Below are 22,123 nucleotides of genomic sequence, written 5' to 3'. Positions count from 1 at the left end.
TTATGTAATCTATTAGTATAACACAGGGGGAAGAGAAGAGGGAGTTTACTCCTGGAGTTATCAGAGAGATTTGCTATTTATAATGCAATTCAAAGCCCAATATATGCAGAGCAGAAACATTTAAAAAAACAAAGGAATCCTATGTGGGAAAGAAACACAAATGTGTAGAATTCTTTCCTAAGCATTGAGATAAGTATAGGTAATGGGAGCTTGTGCAGAATAAACACACATATGTAAATTGAACATAACGATGATAAATCGCCAAATTCAAATTGGCATTTTGATATTAAGGCAAAAGTTACAAAACATTTAGTTCAAAAATATTGTAAGAATTCATGAATTCTTTCTTTTGAAAAAGTAGCCTCAAGTGCCATCAAAACAAGTGGAAAGCTATTGTGAATAATATCTAGTACAAACTTTCTCAATTTGGTGCCCTAATGCTAATTAAGTAATTTTGGAATTGAATTCAGCACATCTGGAGATTACCAGATTGACAAAATTTGGTTTAAGATCACAGCGTACAACTGTGTGGGAAGACCTCAGTAGAAACATGAAGATCGGACATCTGTAAGGTTATAATCCTGGTCTTTTTCCTAGTGATATGAATTAAAATTTGTTTCTGGTTGTTATGAATTATTTTTATATATTTTCATGAGAGATTTGAGTTGAAGTGTTCCAACATATAGACACTTCAAGATTTTAACAACTCTTAGTGCATTCAACAAATCCAGTTATGGATATAAAAAAGTCCAATCCATCTGCTCACTTTTGGACAGAGAACTCAACTTTCCTCTTTTACTGTAAATGTTATTGGTAAAATTAAATAGCAGTTAGCTTACACTTTTATAATTGTACAGTATTATTTTAATAATAACAATGGTATATATTGATCTTATCCATTTTATGTAAGTTTAATACTGTACAGATTTGTAACCAGACAAGTTTACCTTCTGCTTCCTAACTTTATATTTTGTTAGGCTCGCAACTTAGCGAGAGATGCATTGCAAATACACTTTTCCTTGTTTTTCTGAAAGAGAGCAAAGAAAGAAACAAAACAAGAAAAAACTATTTTAAAGCATAACAAAATATGTGATCTATAGAGTTTGAGATCAGTGGAGAAAACTGTTTAGTAATGCAGTATATTGCATTTTGAAATGTTAAAATCTCAGGCTATAATCCTGCACTCATTTATTTGAAAATATAGTCCATTGAGAAGAGTTATTATTATTGAATAGAGCACCATAAGCTTACCTTTCATAATGTATTTCCAGATACTTTTGTAAGAAGAACAAAAGTTCAGCGAGCACTAAGGACTCCACGTTTTAGTCAGGGCTATATAAAGATCTCTTGATTTTTATCTTGGAATATGACACAATGTTTCCTGTTCATCTTGAAGTGGATTGGCCTGCTATAAATTTGATTTGTGCCTTGCTATTATCAAGCATGACTAAGTACATTTTGCCCAATGTTTTAAAAATCAAAACATTGCCCTATTTAAATTTTTCTAATTATCAAATATTTCATCATTTAAAACCACTCCAAAGTAGTATGCAGTTGGAAAACTTCAAACAGTCCAAATACATTAACATGACATATACCATGCTGTATTTAAGATGGAAAAAATATTCACATTTACTATAATCAAAAGCCTCTCCAAAATGCCACTTCTCAGAAAGCCTGGAAATTTAGCTTCCTCCATTTATTTCCAAACAGTTTGATGTCATAAGTCTAATTTCATCGGCAAAAGCTAAATTATGAAACAATAAAAATTGGAAGTGTAGTTGAATTTATGTTTAGACAACGGTGTTTAGTTCAGAACATTTCGAATTTACATTGCTGGATAAAGTTAATTGTTTTCATTATCCGTTAAGTTAGCCAGCAGTACTTGGTGTTGTTGTTTTTTCCTTTATAAAAATTAAATCATTTCTGTAATGTAAAGGAGTTTGGTGAGCACTGAGCATGAAGGACATCTTATGAAATTAAATTATTTTCTTTACAACTTGGGATCAGAACCAAAAGGAATGCTAAACTCTTCCATAAATTAACTTGCCCGGTATCTGCAACAGACTATTTTCTGCCAAAGTAATCTGCCAAAAGAACTGGGAAGAAGGCATTTGAATGGTTAGTACAGGTTTTAGGAAACAAAGAATGGAAGCAGTGGCATTCTTGATTTATCTATCTCTATTACCCAGAAAGTCACTGTGAGTGATGCAGTTTGAACAACTTCAAGGCTTCCTTGGAAAAGAAGCATGCAAGGCAGCCCATAGATGAATGAATGCAAGTTATCTTTGAGTTTGATTCTTTGTGCCTTTGTATTATTTAGTGCTAACTTTAGTGTAAAGTTCAGACAAAGTTAGAAAGGAGATGATGGTCATGGGAGGGGGGGATCCCCCTCCTTGCATTGCCTCTGATCTATTTAAAGTACTCTGCCCTGCCATACCACTTCTAATCACCCTGATCAGTTTTCAACTATGTTTTGAAAGATGCTCTCTTGTCCCTATTGTTGAAGAACGTTTCATCGGGTACAGACAAAAGAAAATATTTGTAGCTCAGATTTGAGATCCTTGGTGGGATCCTGGGTACTCTCTGAGCTTGATTGTATTCTTGCAGACATTGCATTACCCAACCAGGTAACATCACCAGTGCTAGCAACAATACAACCACGTTCAGAGAACACCAAGGACCCCACAATTTGGTCAAGGCAATATGTCTTGTTTTATTTTGCAGTGCTGAAGTGGATTAACATGCTGTAAATCGGGTTTGTGACTTCCTATTATGAAGCATGGCTAAATAAATAAATATATGCCTATACATATACACACAACATATTTAGGAAATTTAGGCTGTTTGGAATTGAAGCGGTATGCCAACAGTCATAGGAGTTGGTGAGAGGCTTTTACATTACCTTTATTATTGTTGCATAATAAAAATACTAAAATCAAATACATATATTAGAATGGTGATTTTTCAGAATTAAGTAGAAAAATAAAGGACTTCTGCTGGGGTATACCAATCTAAAAATGTTTCCATGAAAGATGAGCCAGCGATTGTGGCAAAGACCAAGATAGACCAGTGAATAGACCAATACCTTGGAATCCCTCTGGATAAGGAGAGAATGCAAGATTAATTACATGCATTGTGACAATAGCTCTTTGTGCGACCTCATGTTTTATGTTGATTTGATTACAAGGACTAAAAGAGATCAACAACCATATTGCTTACAATCAGGACAGAGACTTTTAAAGGGCACTAAGTTCACAAACTTCCCTTTCTAATCACTTTTGGAAATTTCCTATTAACCATATTAAAGCTATTGGAGACCTTCAGAATGGCAAGTTTTAAAACTCATTGCTGGGTAAGTTTATCTGCAATTTTGAAAAACAGAAAAAAAATTACAAGTTTAAGAACTTAAAGACTGTGAAATGTACAACAAGAAGTTAAATAAGATTTTGATCTTTAAAAGGTACAAACTATTGAGGGTTCAGATAAATTTGGAATGTTGATTTTACTGTAAGATTTTCAAATTAACCATAAAGAATAAACACCTTTTAATGAGAAAGAGACTTAATTTCGCTGTCCTGCCTTTTGTAAGCCATAACAAAGTTAAATTATTAAGTTACTTTTGAAACTGGACCCTTGAAGGAATTAAATATTCTAAGCAGAAGAGGAAAAAATACAAAACCATTCCTCATGTTGTTTAATACTGTGACTTATGAAACGACACAAAACATAACCAGAGGTGGTATTCAGCTGATTCGGACCAGTTTGGGCGAACCAATAGCAGAAATTTTGAGTAGTTCGGAGAACCAGCAAATACCACCTCTGGTTGGCCCCACCCTCCTGCCCCCATCGTTCCTTGTCCTATATTCCCTTGTTTTTTTTAGCTCAGCTGATTCATGCAGCAGAGCAAATTGTCATGTCTCAGCTGAGCTAAAAAACAGCTCAGCTCACCAGCGCTAACACCAAGAGTGGTTCTCATAGAACCGGTAGGAAAAGCTTCGGAATCCCACCACTGGTTATAGCATCAGAAACATTAAAGGAAAAAGTTGAAGAACTGAGCTAGAAATTAGTAACTACAATATGAACTTCGTTAGTAATAATGACTGCTTCTATGGACAAACTATGTCCAAAACATGTTAATGAAAGAATAACAGATATGGAACAAATTTTATATGGCAAGGCAGAGAAAGTATAAAAAGTGGAACTTCAAATGACAGATTGGATCTATAAAATAAAGTTGTTAAAACTTTGAAGAAATTTGTTTGATGGGATAAAGAAATCAAATCCTACAACATTTGATTGAATTCAAGATTATTCCTATTAAAAGTAACAGTAAGAAATATCCAGTAGGTTTATTTGATTTGAAGTTTAAAATAAGACATGTTTGCAGTGTTCTGGCAATCCTTTATGGACTTTTCCTAACACCAAGATTTAAAAGTGGATATTTTATGGATTTGCTTATAAATAAGGGATGGGATATGGGATGAAAATATAATTATTTGTCATCTTATAGGGGATGACGAATCATTAAGTTTGTTTATACTTATGATGAAGTCACTTCTTTATATGTTTCTGTTTTCTCCTTATATTCTTTATTTATTTCTCATGGATACTGAATTTCCTTCCCTCAATCCTATGAAACAATTACTTCATAGAACTATACATAATAGGGTCTTTGTCTCTAAATTGAGGCCATGACAGCTCCATCAGCAAGCAATCCCATGGATGTGGTCTCAAGATGATTGAATAATATTTCTTACCTTATTCCAACTCCTCTTATTCCTCATCGTTTCTTCATGTGTGCTTATACTAGACCAGAGATGGCTAACCTTTTCCAGACTGAGTGCCCAAAGCGCATGTGCACGCGAATGCACACATGCCTAAAATTATCAAAATGCAATGCGCACCCTTTATGCATGCACCCCACATATGCGTGCATGTCCCATGCATGTGATCATGATCCCCGCATGTGCCCCACCCCTCCACGTGTGACCCATGTGCATGTGCCCCACCCTGTGTGACCCCCTGCATGCGCCCTGCTCCCCACACATTTACACACAACCTGCCACATGTGCCCACACACACACACATTTGCAGCAGAGACCCAAAGGCCAGCTGGCCGGCGACGGCTTGCGTGCCATTAGAGAGGTTCGCCATCATGATTCTAGACCAAGAGTTTTCAATTTTTTTCAGACCATGGCCATGTTACCTTTTTAAAGTTTCCATGAGCCCAAAGCTCTAGTGAGAGAAAATTAGTTGCATTCGGGTGAACCATCAGAGTTCCCCAGAACCCCATTTGAAGAGCCTAATGTTTGAATATCCTTTCTCCTCTTGTCTCTCGGAAGGCTGGTCTTCTCTCTTAAGGGATTTTCCTCACTAAACATAGCACTTCTCCATCTTCTAGCATAGTTGTTGGCTGATACAAGGTTGAAGTATGGCTTCCTAGCAGCCAGTCATCTTCCCAATCAAATTCATTTTGACAAGGTTGTTTACATTTTGTTGTTGTTGTTGTTGTACTACCACAAACCAACCCATGTTAAGAAAAAAATCAGCAGGTGGACCAAATCATGAACCCTGATCAACCTGTGGTGGATCCTACCTAGCCCTTGTTTATATATAGAACCTTCAATTTGGTAATAATTAGAATTAATTACTTTTCAGTAACAGGAATGATGAGTGTTTATTTTTTAAAAAAGAAAAGGCATCAAAGTGTGCCTTCAAAAATCTTGGAACAACATATAAGCATCAGTAAATATATAGACAAATCAATGTAAAGAATAAATAATTTCTGACATAAACATAGTATTATGTTAAAACAACCCACTTTACAATGCCTTGGTAAGGCCATACTTGGAATACTGCATTCAGTTTTGGTCACCTTGATGTAAAAAAGATGTGGAGACTCTAGAAAGAGTGCAGAGAAGAGCAACAAAGATGATTAGGGGACTGGAGACTAAAACATATGAAGAACCGTTGCAGGAACTAGGTATGTTTAGCTTAAGAGAAAGAAGGACTAGGGGAGACATGATAGCAGTGTTCCAATATCTCAGGGGTTGCCACAAAGAAGAGGGAGTCAAACTATTCTCCAAGGCACCTGAGGGTAGAACAAGAAGCAATGGGTGGAAACTAATCAAGGAGAGAAGCAACTTAGAACTGAGGAGAAACTTCCTGACAGTTAGAACAATTAATCAGTGGAACAGCTTGCCTCCAGAAGTTGTGAATGCCCCAACACTGGAAGTCTTTAAGAAGATGCTGGATAGCCATTTGTCTGAAATGGTATGGGGTTTCCTGCCTAAGCAGGGAGTTGGACTAGAAGACCTCCAAGGTCCCTTCCAACTCTACTATTGTACGTTCTGTATATAGAAAAGTATATATAGAGATTCTCAGTCATCCAGGTCATGGTTGTCCCAAAGGTGCCTCCTGAAAAAAGTACCTTTGGGGTAGCATATAGAAAGTAACTTTTTAAAGACAGCTTGTATGGTGAAACGGGTGATAGAGCAAGGAGGCCCAACTTGAATTCACCATTTTATCATAAAGCTCACTGGGTGATATTGGCTCATTTAAGGATCTGTTAACCAAATAGGGTTTTTCCTTCTGAAGTTAAACCAAACAGTAACTCTTATGTATACTACCTTTCGCACCTAAATGAAAGATTAGTTATTTATGTAACCAAATCCATAAGGTCAAATCAGTATGCAGCTTTTTCCTTTTGTTTACATTCTGCCCAAGAAAAACATTGCAAGCCCTACTTGTTAAACTACTCTGAGAACCTAGATGCTATGTATACAAGCTTTGCCAGCATAGCACATTCCCCCCACCCCAGAATGAGGGTTTAGAAAAAGGGGAAAGTAGTAGCATTTGTTAGTATGTTAGGTGTTTATTAATAGACAGGCTGCTGTCATCTTTGCTACAATTTAGTCTGCTAAACTGTCAGAATTTCATTTACATAAATGGGTGGGAAGCTCTTTCTCATATATGCCCAACAAACTGAAGACAAAGTGCTTGCCAGTGTTTTAATTTCTTTTTTATGTTCCAGTTAGAGAGTAAGTGGAGTGTCTTTCATCTCACCGTGTCATGAATATGGTAATGTATGGAAATCACAGAAAGAAGATCATGTGCATTGCAAATCTCACATGTGTTTACTCAGAAGTAAATCCATTGAATTTGGGAGGGATTTAGTTTTGTGTATTTTCCACAGGTTTGCAATCTAAATTCAACACGTTCTTTACTGAAGGAACTCCTGATAAATTCAAATCCCTTTCGTTCATATGAAATGCTTTTGTCTACAAAACGACAGGTAGCCAGATGTTCACGAAGTAGAAATCTTTCCACTGGTTGCATCTCTCAACTTCATCTTATGAAGGAATAATTCATTTTGGAACATTTGTTCATCAAGTAAATGAACATAGGAACTATTTACTGTAGGTCCTGTTCTTGCATGTGTATATGTGATGTGAATGTGTTTGATGAATGTTTTATAATAGATAGACCAAACATCTTTAGAACCCCAAATGCTAGTATACTGCCACAAAAAATATTCACTCATTTTTTTCAAAGGTGACTGCAGGCTAGAAACCACGAGATTGTGAATTCTACTCCTGCCTTAGGCATGAAAGCCTACTGGGTGATTTTGGGCCAGTCACTGTTTCTCAGTCTAACTCACCTCACAGGATTATTATTGTGAGGAAAATAGAAGGAGAAAGGACTATTAGATATTGTTCGTACCTTTATAAAAATAATAAAGATGGGAAATTAAATAAACAAACAAATACATAAATAAAATAAGAAAGCACGGGGAAAGAGACAGATGTTGTGGTTAATAAAACTACCACTGATTTTCTCAAACTATCATTTGAAGTCACTTTTTAGAGATTCCTATTCAAGTAAAACAACCAAGGAATGAATGTGAGATCATCAATAATATGTACATATTGCATTTCACTATAAGACTAGATTTAAGATGTGGGGGATGTAGCTTTGAGGTTTTTTTTAATTTTCTTTTGAGTTTCCACAGATGTTCAGTAGGCAAAATATAATGCATGCACACCCTCTAGGGGAATTTCACTGATGTTCAGTCAGAATGCCTACAGATATTCCACTAGGGCAGGGTTTTCCATTTTTGCTTCTAATGTTGTTATTTACAAAATTCAGTGACCAATTCATTGATCAGTTCCTTGAACTAGTCAGATGGCATCTTAATAAATGTGTTGCCTATATTGTATCATAACCATACTTCTATTTACAATGACTTTAAAAGCTAACGTATAAAATGAGGTTCGAGATAAGTATAATCTTTATTGTCATTGTACTTAAATACAACGAAATGGGTTAAGTGAATCAGAATAAGATCTGCTCTATTTTTCTGCTCCTTTTGCAAATAGATTTTTGTCTGGGAAATTTGGGGGTTTCTTGAACCAATTGTTTAAGAAAAATGTAGAAAACGTTTCCCAAAGTGGATCAGAGAGTCCATAAGAAGTTGTCCTTTCTTTCTAAAATGTAATAAATGATTATTTGGGATGCCGGGTATTTCTTGTCACTTTAACTTTTTAAAAGCCCATCTGCTGATGGCAGGGGAAATATTTCTTCCTTAGCATCTCTGATTTGACCATAGAGCTGAATAGAGCTAGCTGGATTTTATTCTGATTAGTGTTCATCCTCCGGGAATGAAATGAATCAGCAAAGTTCTTTTCACTATGGTAGATTCATCGTGGAATTCTTTTTAATTCCCAAGTGGGATGTGCGTGTATAAAATGTGTCTGGAAGGCCAAAGAGATTTTTCCCATTAGGGATAGAAATGTGCAGAGAAAAAATACAGACAGAGAATTTATTAATAAAAGGTTGAGCGAAAAGAACATGGGATATTTTTTTTTAATTGATTTTAATTTTCATGCTCGGGAAACTATTTTTGTAAAAGTATTCCTTGAAAGGAATAAAAACAAAAAAGCACTGTGGGGACACCTGTTTTTTAAGCTGTGACATTTCAGAAGATCAGGCAGAAGAACTGATTCTACACACTGAATGACTATTATTTAAAACAACAAAAAGGGCAAACGTTTTAAGATGCCAATAGCATTCTTTTTTCCCCCCAAAAGGTTATCTGGAGTATGTTCAAACCATAGAAGTTCATATTAGGAGGTAAAGAAAAGGAAATAATCACAAATATTCTTAATATACGCTGCTGCTTAGTATTGTATTTTCTTTCCTTTTGGAATCTGCAGTAGTCCTTGATACAGTATGCTTATTGCATGCCTAGTTTCCATTTCTTTTTTTATATACAAATATATCCATGCAGGCTACTGCATTTATTTGTCACAATGGAGATAATTAATAAATGTTGATAATGTTCATAACATCTAGTATTTATGTACTCAAAGCAAGATTTCTTCAGTTCATTATTTTATATCAAAATTGTAGCAAACTATAGTATTGACCATATTATAGTCCTCTTCTTTTAATATAATAAATGTTGGGGAGCAGACACATAAGAAATTACAGTAATTTGAAAATTAAGGTATTGTGGTGCTATCTGTATTAGGTAACCAATCCCTAGTTCATAATATGCCCAATTGAATTTAGATTGATCTGTGAATGAATTATAACCAGAACTAGCTTATTCACCTTAAAGCTTTGCTGGCTTAATGTTTCATTGTTGATTCATTATGTTGTGAGTTTTCTATTGACAGTCTAATGCTTCTTATATCTTGATAGAAACAGCTCTACTGATAGATACGGCTATCTTTAAATGAACAGGATTTAACTTATCCAGTAAGGACAAATTCATCAGTGAATGAATCCCTTGAGAAATACTAAAACAAAAATCAAGTGGTTAAGGAGATTTGCACAGTTCATCACTTACAAGGTTGTTTTTTTGGAAGCGTAGTGCAAAAGATTTGCCTTTGGATGAAAGGAGAGACATGTGTCATGCTGTACAATGGTTCTTAAACCAAATTGATGAAGTGGTCTATCTCATTTGATGTTGGATAGTTTAACATGGTACAACTTCTGTTAGTGTTACAATAATGAATACAAAGGCTTCTGATTTTAGAAATGTCTTCTAGAGGTCTGAAAGTGATCCTAAGAAGATACAATTCCTGCTATTTAAATTTGTTCTCTATCCAGATAGTTTCTCATCAAAAGGTATTATGAATACTAATGAATAACATAGATACACATATTGCACATACTACATTGGTGAATAAATCTGAGCTATGGACCAGTGGTGGGATTCAATTTTTTTAAACTACCGGTTCTGTGGGCTTGGCTTGGTGGGCGTGGCAGGGGCTACTGTAAAATTTCCATTCCCTCCCCACTCCAGAGGAAGGTTACTGCAAAATCCCCATTCCCCCCTGATCAGCTGGGACTCGGGAGGCAGAAAATAGATGCAGGTGGGGCCAGTCAGAGGTGGTGTTTACCAGTTCGCCAAACAACTCAAAATTTCCGCTACCGGTTTTTCAGAACTGGTCAGAACCTGCTGAATACCACCTCTGCTATGGACGATTAATTTACTGATATGGATCTTGCTTCTGCTAGTGACTATAACTTCACTATATGCACTAAGGAAATAATAATATTCATCTACACAACCGTTTCTTATACAGGATGAGCATTAAAAAATCCTAAGTACACTTATTATCTACTATCTGCTATTGTATATTTTGTCTCTCAAGAAAACTACTGTTTATAATAACAAAAATATTACACTGATGTTTTATAATATTATACAACAATTAAGAGGTTTTTGAGGGTACCACTCTGCCCAACCACTATTCCCCCCCCCCAATAAAGTTCAAAGCAGACTGGCACTAGCTTTTCATGTATCTTCTTGAAAATATGATTAACCCATTTGAAAAGAAGATATAATTGAATTGTTTTGATAGCTGCCAGTACATCAGATGGTCTTTGAAGATATTTATTCTGTTTATTTAGGTTGCAGCTGTTGCTGAATGCAGTGTAATGAAACACCCAAAAGTAATTTTTTTAAGTCTAAAGGCAATAAATATTTGGAGGCATGGCAATAGGTGATAGAGATTCCATCATAGGATTGCAAAATTAAGGGTGTCTACATTGTGCTTTGCATTTTACTTAATGCCTGCTGAAGTTATTCAAACAAAGGCAGGAAAGGCACATAATGGTCTGTGAACTGCCTGAAGATCACAGCTAGACCACAAGAATGAAGTGAGAGAAACAGGAGCCACAACATAAATCAGTAAGCTGTAAAACAGCCAAAATGCCAAGGTAACTAGATAAGAGAAATTCAAGGAGCCAGGATTTATCATGGTAGAATTCCAGCAGCCTAACAGAACTTTTGAAGATATTTTTTATAGCTGATGCTATAACATCAGCTTACCCCTACTGAATTCCAATTGGTTGTATTTTAAGTAATTTCAGGCAGTCTGATACTTTCACTCATGGATTTATTTGTAGGCGTTCCACATTGTTCCAATGTTCAATGGCATAGGCCAAGTATTCTGCTGGTATTCTGCTCAGTTGTTCTTAGATACAATAATGGTTCTTGTTAAGCCTTCCCTTATTCAAATATACTTCAGCTGTAACAGGAGCTGCTTGCCTATCCTCATTACTGTTGGAAAAACCATTGCTTCCTAGACATCTAAATCAGACTGATGCATGGCTCTTAGATTACATAATGGTCTGGTGCATGATGAAGTTAATACTGGGACATTTTATAGAATTCTTCCTTCTTTGGGATTTCTCCACTTAAGTAAACTTTATTTTCTACTTTCCTTTAAAAAAAAACAGAAAGAAAGAAAAAATTGATGAGATTTGTTTAAATCTAAGTAGGAATTCAGGTAGCAGTGGATATTTGTTTCAAAATATCTGCTTCTCATTCAATAGTGAATTATTTTGCATAAACTCACTTCCATTTCTCACTCTGTGGGCAAAATATAGTTTTAGTTTGCTTGGATTGTCACAAAATTATTAATAATAAACAATAAAAGAAAATTTCAGTGTGAACTGTTGGGTGAGAAGAAAGGAATTAGACATAGGCTTCCTGTCAGTGCAAGAAATCTATATTTAATAAGAAACACCAAGTGATAGTGAGTTGCATGAAATGACTATGAAATTGTTATGTAACTTGGCTTACTTAGTTCAATTAAATATATCCAGATAGTGAAAAGGGAGATGACGTTGTCCTACAGTATGTTCCATTTGCATGCCAACACTAACAACTTGTTTGGATTCATAACACTATTTGATAGATCAAATATCATGATTACCTTCCTGAGCTGAAGCTGTCTTTATCCAGTTGACATATTGTCATTATCTGTGGGCACTGGCATGTTCATAAACTGGAACCAGCATTCTGGCAGTATTTGAAATTTAGCATTCTTCTCCATTACCGCATTATGTGAAAGCAAGCCCACAGGCTAAAGATTAAGCTCAGCGAGGTCAAACAGTGAAATGAATAAAATTAGCACTTTCTAGAGTTTGCATAGAACTTACTGCTACTATAGTAACAGCTCCAATATCCCTCTAACTGCCATGTCAAAATAATCTAAGAGCGTGCTTTATAAAGTTTTGTGGCAAATCCATTTTTCTCTAAGGAGAAGGAAAAGTAAAATGTTAAGTAAATGGGTTTGCTTCTCCGAGTTCTATGTCTATCCGTTGAATTCATTTTCCTGCTAATGTGAAAATAAGTGTGTGTCATTTTTCATTGTACAAGTATTTATTTATTTTTATACATACGAGAATTTTATAAATGTACAACTTCAGAGATTCCAACTCTGAAGTGTACTGTATATATTGTTCTATAGCAGGGGTATCAAACTCGCAGCCCCTGGGCCAGGTGTGTCCCACGCTGGCCATGCCCATGCTCGTTTTAGCAAAGGGGAAAAAAGTTGTGATACGTCATGTGACGCCATGTGGTCATGAGTTTGACACGACTGTTCTATGGGATCGTTTTTACACTGTTACACTTTTCAAATCCCTGCACCCCAAGTAATTGCAGTGTGTATTGTATTATATTTTTACCATGAGCAGGGATAATGCAAAATCTCAGTAATACTTCAGTTTGTAGCTAAAGCTAGGGAAATATAACATAGTGAAAAACTTTTCAAAATTATATAAATGAAGCATGGTGACAGAAAGGAAGGAATACATAAATGGTCAGGGGAACATATCTGAATATCAAAGTTGTAATCTATGGAAGTGATTTGCTGGAGGTATGGGTTCCTAACCAAAAGGATGTCTAATTACACAATGTGTCTTGTGATGTCCTTTCATATTTTCATCCTAACATTGTGTAACAATATGGAAAGGATGGAAATTGCAGCATTGAGACAATTCATAGGTATGTAATCTTGGCACATGTTTGTTTCTATTATTTTGGAATGAGGATGCTTGTTAAATATATGGACAAGGGTATGGCAGATAACTTCTACTACTTAACCTGTCAACTCTCCTGATTGATGGAATTAACAATACGATTGAAGCTGATGATCAATACCTGCTTATAGGAAGCACAGTTGTCCTTATAAATCTACACTTATCTGTGGCAGATAGGGAGTTAAGAAATAGGAAATATAAATATATAATAAATAAATTAAGTTGATTTTTCTTGATCCCTATCACTTGATATTTCGGCAGGATATAGTTCTGAAATTACTTTGATCATCTTCATAGATAACCTAAATAGTAAGTGGGTATGATCCTTTGGGTTTTTCTTTTTCTTTCTGTTTTGACCTTTTGACCATTTTTGCATCATTAAACCATCTATTTATTCCATTAAGAATTAAGTGGACTACCTAGAAGATTACACCTTATCACAATTTTACTGTGGTTCTAATCTCTCCAGACTACATGAACAAAATGGTGCTGGAGACAGTTTGACAAAAGACAGTTTTGGTGTCTCACAAAATACCATATTATTCCCTATATTGGTCGGTATTTAGGGAACTGGCTATGAAGGTCATCTGGGGTTTCTGAATTGGGTGTTATCAAAATCTTGATGTTTCTCAATTCTACTTTTTCTTGCCCCAATTCTAGGAAAGCAGCCTGAACATGCCCAAATTCAGCAATAGAGTAGATCAAGACTAATATGCTAAATGAAATGGGCTTGCAATTGGCTTTTGTTATTAGGAGCACAATTCTGTCCAGCACACCTATTATATCCCTGGACAGAGTTAGCAATAATTATTCATGCTTTGGTTATATCCCATTTTTATTCCCGCAACATGCTTCATATGGGGCTAATTTTGAAAATGTTTGGACATTGCTGATTACTGCAAGAACAGGGTCAGATACCTCCTCTGAATCATAGGCACTGGTTATCAATTCCTTCCCAAGGACAACTTAAAATGATGGTATTGAATCAAAAAACCAAAACTCTTTGGTTAGAAACCCTTTCTACTGTCACATAAGATTTGGTTTTCTCTACCTTTGTTAGCACTTAGCACTAGCACTTAGACTTATATACTGCTTCATAGCGCTTTGCAGCTCTCTCTAAGTGGTTTACAGAGTCAGCATATTGCCCCCAACAATCTGGGTCAACTTTGAGCCTGGTGAGAATCGATCTGCCAAACTGCTGGCTGCTGGTGATCAGCAGAAGTAGCCTGCAGTACTGCACTCTAACCACTGCTCCACTGTGGCTCTTGTTCTTGTTCTGTCTGTCTGTCTGTCTGTCTGTCTATCTGTCTGTCTGTCTGTCTGTCTACCTAATCTAATCTAATCTAATCTAATCTAATCATATCTTCCTCTGACTTCACTCTAACTTGCTGTTAGAAATGTTGGTAGCATTTCGTTTTCCCTTTTCCATTAATGGAACAATCCCATTTAACAGCTTAGTCATGGATAAAAGCAAATTTCCTTTCATGTTCGTTTCTAAGATGTATTGCTTTGTTCTCATTCAAGATGGATTTTATCTTCTGTTGGCCACACAATTTTCTACAGCACTTGTAGTACAGCCTAATACTTGTGAGTTCTTCACAGTAATTGTAGTACATCTTAATACTTCTGAGGTCTCAGCCTGAGATCCACGAGGGATGTCTGCTTGTCAACTAAGAGCTATAAAAATGACAGACAACAATAGGAAGAATTACAATATAAGATTTGGCGATATATATTAAGTATGTATAATGCCCAGGCAAAATATATATAGCTTTGCATTGTGGAAACTTGCTCATAATACCTTGTTCGATACAATCCTCCATCCTAAGCGCTAAAACAACTAACAACCTGGGAAGAGCTCACAGCTTTGTTTGCAGAAGAGGGCCAGGACTGCAGCAGTAATTCCATACCTCCTATTTCTTATAGAAACTTCCCAACTTTGGACCCTACCTTGAGCAACGAAAGAAGATAATAGCTGAAAATAAGCTGAAACTAAAGGCACAGAGCAGCCTTCATTCCCAGCTTGAGAGAAAGTGTTTTGCTCCAAAGAAGCCCATCCCAGCCGTGAAGGTAAGAATAAATAGAAGTTTCACATAAAGGAGGAGCAGCCTTCTCAAAACAATTTTGCATTTATGATTATATTTCATTCTGTGTGAGTATGCAGTTGTGGGCTGCTACAGGTTCACCCGGGTTTGAGAGAATCTGTAGTTAACATTATGGCCGGTTCGGAAAACCTCCAAATCCTACCCCTGGCTGGCCCCACCCATCCCACCCTGCCCTGGAGTCTCCATGCATCCTGTTTTGGGTGCAAGGTAAGTGCAGGGCCCATGTGGAGGCTCAGGGAGTGGGGGAAATGGGCCCCATCCTCTGGAGGGCCTCTGGAGCCCAGAGGAGGCAGTTTTCACCCTCCCAGAGGCTCACGGAAAGCTTCCAGAGTCTGGGGAAGGCAAAAACGCCACCCGCCCCCGCTGTGATGCAGGAGGCCAACTAGGCTACACCCACCATGGCCACGCCCACCCAGCAATCAGGCAGAGAATCCATTGCTGAAATTTTTTGAAGCCCACCCCTCGGTGTGTGGCTAGCATATCAATAAACTTATATATGTAATCCTGGACTTAGATCCATTTATTTAGTGACTGTGCAAGGTTACAGCAGAACCGAAACAATAGACTTATAACCCATCACAGCATCCCCACAGTCATATGATCAGAATTAGGGTACTTGGCAACTGCCTCGTATTTACAACGGTTGCAGTGTCCCTGGATCATATGATTGCCACATGTGAACCTTCCCAACTGGCTTTTGACAGGCAAAATCAAATGGGGACCTTGGATTTGCTTAACAACTTCAGTGATTCGTTTAAGAACTGTGGCAAAATATTTTAAAATTGAACAGAACTCATTTAACAACCACTTTAACTAGCACTGAAAATTCTGGCCCCAATTCTGGTCCTAAATTGAGGACTGTTTGCAGATATGTATTGAGTAAACTTACTAAAATGCATTGTTTCTGTGGTTTAGGCCATTATTCATATAATCAGAAACTGATATTTGTATTAGGCTGTTTATATTTAACATGCAGTAAAAATACAAAATCAAAGATATGCTAAAATGAACTCTGTAGTGTGGTTTTGTTATTTCCAGGGAAGCTAGATTAATTTATACAAGCATTGTGTATTGGCCTCAGATGGAACAGAAGATGACTTGTGAAAGTGAGTCTTAGGTTTTTCATGTTGTGTGAACCTTGACATTTTTCACTTATACACTTTACAGTGTTGTAAGAGGAGTAGTGACATATGACCAATGTCTGGTTGTGTATCGTTAAACTTCCTCTTTCAGCTGCTAGTAATTTACATAATATTGCTATTCCAAGCAATAGTTTACTGATACCATTGTGTCTTCATGTCTTTTCTCTGTGTACATGAAAACATTCTTTGCACATGAAAACACCAAACAAATATTGTTCTTTATTTATTTTGAGAGGGCTTGGTGCTTTCAAAGACATTGTCACCTTAGGGGTTTTACAGTTTTATTTTCCTTGCAGGAAAAATATTGATGAAATCATCAGGGAGAAAAACACCTGCAGTTTCACTGAGGGCTAACTTTGCCATGGCAGATGAAACTGAGAATTGAGAAAAGATATTGAGGAGAAGTGAAAGAGCAGATAAAGACAAATGCAGAGACAGAGGGAGAGGGAGAGAGAATCAACTAGATTTATATTTTGCACTTTTGCTATAAAAAGAATTGAAAAAATAGATGAAAATGTAAGCAAGAGTTTGAAGAAAGATAGCCTCCTGAAATAATAATTAAAATAAGAGATTGGGCAAAAACAGATTACAATTTTTTTTAAAAAAAAGAAATAGTAATTTTAAAAGAACAAGAAGCTGACAAATATGAAGAAGAAGATGCTAGTCCTTTTCCTTTTTTTTTGGTTCTCAGCAGCTGGAATTTAATTTATATCACTTATGAAGTGGGAAAGAACATAGCCATCAAGACTAAAAAGTATTCATAGCAGAGGTGGGATTCAAAAATGTTTACTACCGGTTCTGTGGCTTGGTGGGTGTGGCAGGGGAAGCATACTGCAAAATCCCCATTCCCTCCTCATTCCTGGGGGAAGCATACTGCAAAATCTCCATTTCCACCCCACTCCAGGGGAAGAATACTGCAAAATCCCCATTCCCTCCCCACCCCACCAACCTGGTTTCCAGCTCCATTCTCCTGTGCAGGGCAACAAAACACCCAGCCGATCAGCTGGGACTCAGAAGGCAGCCAATAGATTGGGGGCAGGGCCAGGCAGAGGTGGTATTTGCCGGTTCTCCGAACTACTCAAAATTTTTGGTACCGGTTTTCCAGAACTGGTCAGAATTGTCTGAATACCACCTCTGATTCATAGATATCGCCTTTAATGTGTCTGGTTCTGCTTTATTTTTGTGCCCTCAAATCAGGCCTGACTCTTAGTGATTGCCTGAACTAGTCCCTGCAGTTTTCTTGGCAACATTTTCAGAAGTGGTTTACTATTATCTGCTTCCTAGGACTTAGAGAGAGGGAGTGGTCCAAAGTTACTCAACTGACTTTGTCCCCAAGGTAGGAGTCCTGTGGATCTGTCTCTTTGTACCTTCGAGTCAGTGTTGACTCCTGGCAACCCTGCAGTGTTCTTGGCCAGATTTTGGAAGTGAATGGCCCAAGAACAGCTGACTTCATGCTTAAGACAAATCTAGAACTCTCAATCTCCCAGTTTCTAGTTTAGTGCCTTAACCGCTATATAGGCTCTCTTAGGGCAGAACTAACTTGTGATCTTCTGGTTTCTAGTCTAATGCCTTTAGCCATTACCTCGAATTGCCTTTCAGTCCTGATTTTAAATCATCTGTCGTCACAACTAATTGTAGCAAATCTCACAGTTTAACTGTATGGAGAAACACATCATTTAATCAGTCCCAAGTTTCAAAATATATGGTTTTAGTGAGCGACAACAAACACTAATATTGTAAGGGGCAAAACACCAACATTTGTTTTCACATCTCCATGCTGAGTCATATGTTGCCTTTTGTTCTTTAGGCTTTTCAGTTGTCCATTTTTGAGGTTTCCACAAATTTCATCCAACCACATTTTTTCTGGTGGGTTCTATCTATTTCTTGCCCTTGCCCTTTTTCCTAGCCCAGAGGTCAGCAAACTGTGGTTCTGGAGCAGCATATGGTTCTTTCCTCCCTCTGCTGAAGCTCCGTCGCCCGTCGGTGCCACAATTTTGAGAGGAGCTTCTTGTGGGGGGGGGGGGGAGAGAAGCACAGCGCACCAGGAGAAGACTCTATGGCAAGGGGAGGGTTTTCCAGTTGTCTCCACAATTGATAGGGCTTTTGGTTATGACAGGTAGACGAAAAAGTACACCGTGCTAGGAGGAGACTCTATGGTAGGGGAGCTGAACTTCCGGTCAGCTCCAGAATTGAACAGGGGGCATCCCGTTAGGACCTTTGTGGCTCCTGGTGTTTGTTTTTTTCTGTGGGAAATGGATCCAAATGGCTCTTTGAGTATTTAAGTTTGCTGACCCCTGCCCTAGCCCATTCATTCTTTCCTTCAGAAATTTGTTTACAGTGCAGTTTTCATTCATTCTCTCTGCATAACCAAAGTAGCTCAATGTTTTTTTCTTTCATATTGATCACTCACTTCTGTATTCAATCCACATTCATCAAAACCTCTCTCTTGCTTTATTACTTCTTAAGTAGCCCATTTCTACCGTGTTCAGCTTGTTCAACACTTACTTCCATATATCATAATGGGTAGGACAGCATTCTTTCCACAGTCCTTTTTTCTTGGTTCTTAACAAATATTTTGTAAACATTATACCAAAATCCATGAAGGTCACCTACTTACTCTAATTTCCCCCCATGTATGTACAGTATAGTTTGCAATTGTTTAATACATTACACTTGCCACTTTAGAGTCCTTCTGTAAACATTTTTCCCATTATGTACTTTTGATATACCAATATGATCTTTATTTCAGGCTAAAAAAAATCCCAGACATGATAATGTTTCTTACAGGCTGGTTTCTTTAGCCCATGAATGATCTTGGTTGCCCTTCCAGCTCATTAATATTATTTTGCAAGTGTGGTGATCAAAATTGCACAAGTGCTGATTATAGTGCCAGGATTATAAAAAGGAACCAACCCTTCTATATCAGTATTGTTTTGCCAGCTTAGTGACCAGTTCTCCAAAGATGGAATCACCAAAGAGTTATGTATAATGTCACAACTGGAATAATTAAAAAACAATAGTAATGTATATAAAGGTGTTACTGTACTTTGCTGCTTTATTTCCTGTGCCCTTTGTAATCATTCTAAGATCTAGGTCATGGTGCACTACAAATAATTTCAAAAATATGTTGAAGTGGGCCTTGGAGTAAAAGAGAAGACTTTCTTTATGCATACTGTATTTTTCGGAGTATAAGATGCACTGGAGTAGAAGACCCACCAAGGTTTTGAAGAGGCAAATTAAAAAAAAGTTTTTGCACTCTGCAAACCTCCCAAAAATGGCCTGTTTTTCACGAAAATGGGCCTGTTTCCCCCCCCCCGCCCGAATAGCCTTTAGGGGGCTTGCAGAGTACTTCTGGGAGGGGGCACAAACGAGCAAAAAATGGCCCTTTTCACGAAAACGGGCCCATTTTTCATTTTTTAAAAAAGGGCGTGGATAGCCTTTAGGAAGCTTATAGAGTGCTCCTGGAGACTGGGGGGGGAGGGAATTTAGCAAAAAACGGGCCGTATTTTGCTCATTTCTGCTTTCCTCAGCCCCCAGGAGCTCTCTAAAAGCTTCCTAGAGGCTCTGCACGGCCATTTTGGTGAACTTGGTGGGGTTTCGGGAGGCAAAAAATGCTGTATTCAGTGTATAAGATGCACCCAGATTTTCAGCCTCTTTTTTGAGGGAAAAAGGTGCATCTTATACTCCGAAAAATACGGCATGTTACATATTGCTCGGTGACATTTTCCCCCCTCTCTGACCTATAGTTCTACTTGTGCCCCACCAGCTAGAGACCTTGATTGGCGGCTGTTTAAAAGAGGATCTTTTTGTTAGCAGCATCCTGTTTGTAGTGCTCTCTCCAGGATGAAAATAACATCAATCCAAACTCACTTTTCAATATTGTTTTGCGAGTGGGTTAAGCCAGAACTACAGAAGAAGCAAAACTCTCTTATTTTAATGTTGTTCTGAAGGCATATTAAATGATTTTGGCTCCCTTGCTTCTTGGATTTATGGTGAGCTTTAATTGTTTTTATTGTACATAGCTCTAGGCACCTGATAGGTAGGGGAGAAATTTATAAATGCAATAAATACATTAAATAAACTGCCTTCAGTTGCAAAGAATCTACATGAATAATACTGGAGAATTCTACTTAAAAATACCAGCCCAAAATTGTTCCTAATATAATGGAGTGCAAAGAAAATGTTTACAATTATTTTTGTTGTTGTTGCTTTCTCAGAGAACCAGATGTCTAAACTGTATTTTTAGCCACCTATCAAGTCCTTCCCAAGAGTCTGGGGTAGGCTGATATTATCTGAAGGTATTAAAGGTATCGTCACTAGATGTAAGCTGTTCCAAGTAAAGCTGCATTTTGCAATTAACTGGTGGTGATTTTGTCAATGCTGATGATGTTTGCAAGGTGCTCCAGTTTTTTTGGGATTGCACCCAAGTCACCTAATTATTATTGGTACTATCTTTGTTTTCTTTTGCCATAGTTGTTCTACTTCTATTTGCCGGTCTTTGCATTTTGTGATTTTTTTCTCCAATTCTGTCTCTTCTATTTTTTTTTGCCTCCAGGTACTGCAATATTCACTTTCCAGACTTCTTTGCCTTTCTTATCAATAATTGTTACATCTGGGGTGTCACGTGGCAGGTGCTTGTCTGTTTGTATTCTAAAGTCTCAGAGCTCTTTAATTTCTTCATTTTCTTCTACTTTGTCTATATTGTGGTCCCACCAGTTCTTGCTTGCAAGCAAATGGTATTCTTGCAGATATTCCAATACACTATTGTTCTAATTTATCATGCCATTTTTATACTCAGTTTGTACATCATGATCATGATCATCATCATTATTATTATATGTATATCTGTTAGACATACTTGAGAAGTCAAGATTTACAAATTTCATTGCCTCCCAAAATAAGCTGCAAGTGTCAGCTGGCCATAGTACGGGTCTCAACTAAAAGGAAAAAAGAAAAAAAAATACTTGTTTCAAATGCATTGAATAGAATGCATGTTTTAAAAAAACATTTTACAGAACATAATCTACCCTTTAAGAAAGTATTTATTTTTTGCCTTCTGTATTCTATCTTCTGGGCAAATACATGGAAAATGTGTACAACTGATTCATATGCACACCTATTACATTCTGTCAATGTAGATTGCTTGGAATAAGTTACAAACATTCCAAAATATCCTCTTGATTTTATTTTCTCTTAAATAAACTACTTTTCTCTGTTGCCTTTAATATCATTCTTTGGGGCCACCATGGCTGTTGTTCTGCCAAATGCAATCTCTTTCATAAGTGGAGGATTATCAGTTTTGAGATATGAAATGGAGCTAGTCGAAGTTACAAGCTACCTAGATAAGCAAGCAAAATCAAGCTGGACAGGTTTCTATTGACATTAGGAAACTGATAGAAGGATTGAATGTGACTAAAAGGGATCAAGATCAGATTCACTGTTAAGATTGACTTATGGGATGGACTAAAGCGTCTTGCCTAAGGAAGATTGCCAAGGGGAGGGGTTTCTACTACTGCCATGGAACCAGTAGTC

General features: G+C 37.1%; 1 protein-coding gene across 2 annotated transcripts in view; it reads left to right on the top strand.

The window, feature by feature from the left end:
- The window catches only part of DPYD (dihydropyrimidine dehydrogenase), a 628,073-nt gene that overhangs the window by 588,812 nt on the left and 17,138 nt on the right, over window positions 1-22,123 (top strand). For both annotated transcript variants that reach the window (XM_081946459.1, XM_081946458.1), the window contains one exon: window positions 15,271-15,414. In XM_081946459.1, the coding sequence (XP_081802585.1) occupies window positions 15,271-15,414 (144 nt within the window). The remainder of the gene's footprint in view (window positions 1-15,270; window positions 15,415-22,123) is intronic.

Source organism: Natrix helvetica, assembly GCF_964273705.1.
Source record: "Natrix helvetica genome assembly, chromosome: 3".
NCBI lineage: Eukaryota > Metazoa > Chordata > Lepidosauria > Squamata > Natricidae > Natrix > Natrix helvetica.
This window is presented reverse-complemented; position numbering and strand designations above follow the sequence as displayed.